This window comes from Wasmannia auropunctata, unplaced genomic scaffold (genome assembly GCF_000956235.1).
Source record: "Wasmannia auropunctata unplaced genomic scaffold, wasmannia.A_1.0 LD336071.1, whole genome shotgun sequence".
In the NCBI taxonomy this organism is placed as follows: Eukaryota; Metazoa; Arthropoda; class Insecta; order Hymenoptera; family Formicidae; genus Wasmannia; species Wasmannia auropunctata.
The window spans coordinates 340,361-342,529 of record NW_012026819.1 but is presented as its reverse complement, the minus strand read 5'-3'; the positions used below and the strand labels follow the sequence as shown (position 1 = coordinate 342,529).

At 43.7% G+C, this 2,169-nt stretch overlaps 1 protein-coding gene across 1 annotated transcript in view; it reads left to right on the top strand.

The window, feature by feature from the left end:
- LOC105449965 overlaps window positions 1-2,169 on the top strand; it is a 13,129-nt gene that overhangs the window by 1,714 nt on the left and 9,246 nt on the right. The window contains exon 3 of the mRNA XM_011689455.1: window positions 1,705-1,933. Within this exon, the coding sequence (XP_011687757.1) occupies window positions 1,705-1,933 (229 nt within the window). The remainder of the gene's footprint in view (window positions 1-1,704; window positions 1,934-2,169) is intronic.

The window sequence follows — 2,169 nt, the reverse complement described above, 5'->3', positions numbered from 1 at the left end:
TGGGAAGTTCTACCCCACCCGCCATATTCCCCAGATATTGCGCCGTCCGATTATTACTTGTTCCGTTCGATGGCACATGGTCTGGCTGATCAGCAGTTCCACTCATATGAAGACATAAAAAAAATGGCTTGATTCGTGGATAGTCTCAAAAGAACACTTTTACCGTAACGGTATTCGAGCTCTTCCAGAAAGATGGGAAAAAGTTGTAGCTAACGATGGGCAATACTTTGAATGATTCATTTTTTCACAATAAACATAAAAAAAACAGCGAGAACTTAGTTGCGCACCTAATATGAAAAATAACTATATAAATGTATATATACATATATGTATATACAGGGTGTCCGGTAATAACCGCCCAAAATCTTGTGAGCTGATAGAGCAGATTAAACTGAATCGAAAAGTCCTCTACCATTTTGCAAAATTCGCAATTGTTAACGAGATATTAATTTTTGATGATTGGCAAATAAGCGCGTATCCGTCCGGCCCACCGCTGAATATCAGCGGTGGAACGGTCACATCTCGTCGCTAGACTATCCCCACGCGCCTAGCAGCGCGGCAAGATACGACTGGCACGACCGCCCCACCGCTGATATTCAGCGGTGGACCGGACGGATACGCGTTCGTTTGCCAATTTTCAAAAATTAATATCTCGTTAACGATTGTAAATTTTGCAAAATGATAGAGGATAGAGAGATTTCCGATTCAGTTTAATCTGCTCTACCAGACTACGAGATTTTGGGCGATTATTACCGGACACCCTGTATATATACAGGATGTTTCATACTCAATGGTACAGCGCCTGTGGGCAGGTAGTGTGGACCAAACTGAACAAAAAAGTCCTCTACCATTTTGCGATCTTCACAATAGTTTTCGAAATATTAATATATAAAGCTCGTCGAATCTGAACGCGCGGCGACATACGCCCGCCCGCCGCGGATCGCGGTCACTTCCCCCGCGCGCCTAGTTGGCGGCGCGTGGTGGGGGTAACTGATTGTCTAGCGCAAGGCAATGGATAACCCCCATCACGCGCCGCCCACTAGGCGCGCGGGGGAGGTGCTGCGGTCGGCGGCGGGCGGGCGTATCTCGCCACGCGTTCAAATTCGACGAGATTTATATATTAATATCTCGAAAACTATTGCGAAGATCGCAAAATGGTAGAGGATTTTCTTGTTCAGTTTGGTCCACACTATCTTTCCACAAGCGCTGTACCATTGAGTACGAGACACCCTGTATATACATATATAATATATAATATACATATATATTGTTACGCCCGGGGCGGTGAATGTCGCGTTCACGCACTCGCTCGCGTAAAGTACGCGCTTCCGCACTCGCGTTCGCGCACGCACACCGGAAGGCCGCGCGAGGAATAAAAGGAACACCAAATTAAGAAAACAAGGAACACTCTCTTTATTATTACTGAGAACAGAAAACGTGGCGAAAAGATAGAACAGAGCACAGCACGTCCGAACGAGTCGACGGCTCGTCTCCAAATCTGATATGTCGTCCGTTTGACAGGCGACAGCGCGTCGTCAAGGAAACATTCGACCGGCTCGCTGGTACATCGAACGACGCGGGCGTAGACACGGGCGTAACAATATATTAAAAAATTTGTAATTAACTTGGTATTTATTTAATTTGATATTAACTAGGTTACCCTGTCTCTTCCTAGATAGCGGCTAGACAGATTTAATATTTTAGGACAACACTGCCCTGCAAACCAGGGCCTAGATAGTTTTTCAATATTGGGCCTAGATAGTTTTCCAATATTGGACCTAAATAGTTTTCCACTATTGGACCTAGATAGTTTTCCAATATTGGGCCTAGATAGTTTTCTAATATTGGGGCTGGTCATTATTGCCGTTACCGCCCAGTATAACCCCAGACTAGCCTTCCATCATAGCGCCTATATAAACTCATGGAAAACTAGGTGAGGCCCATATAGCGCCAACTCGTAATTTTCACTTGGGATATTGAAGATTAAATAAACAATTACGTTTAATATATTTTAAATCCATTGTTCAGCTATTTCAACTGTGCGCCGAATTAAATGTCCAACTTGAAACGCAGTCATACACTAAAGCAGGAATAATGAGATCACAACTAAATTGATTTCCAATTTTTTAAGTACGATGCAAATAAGCATCTTAAAAACACTATGAAGAA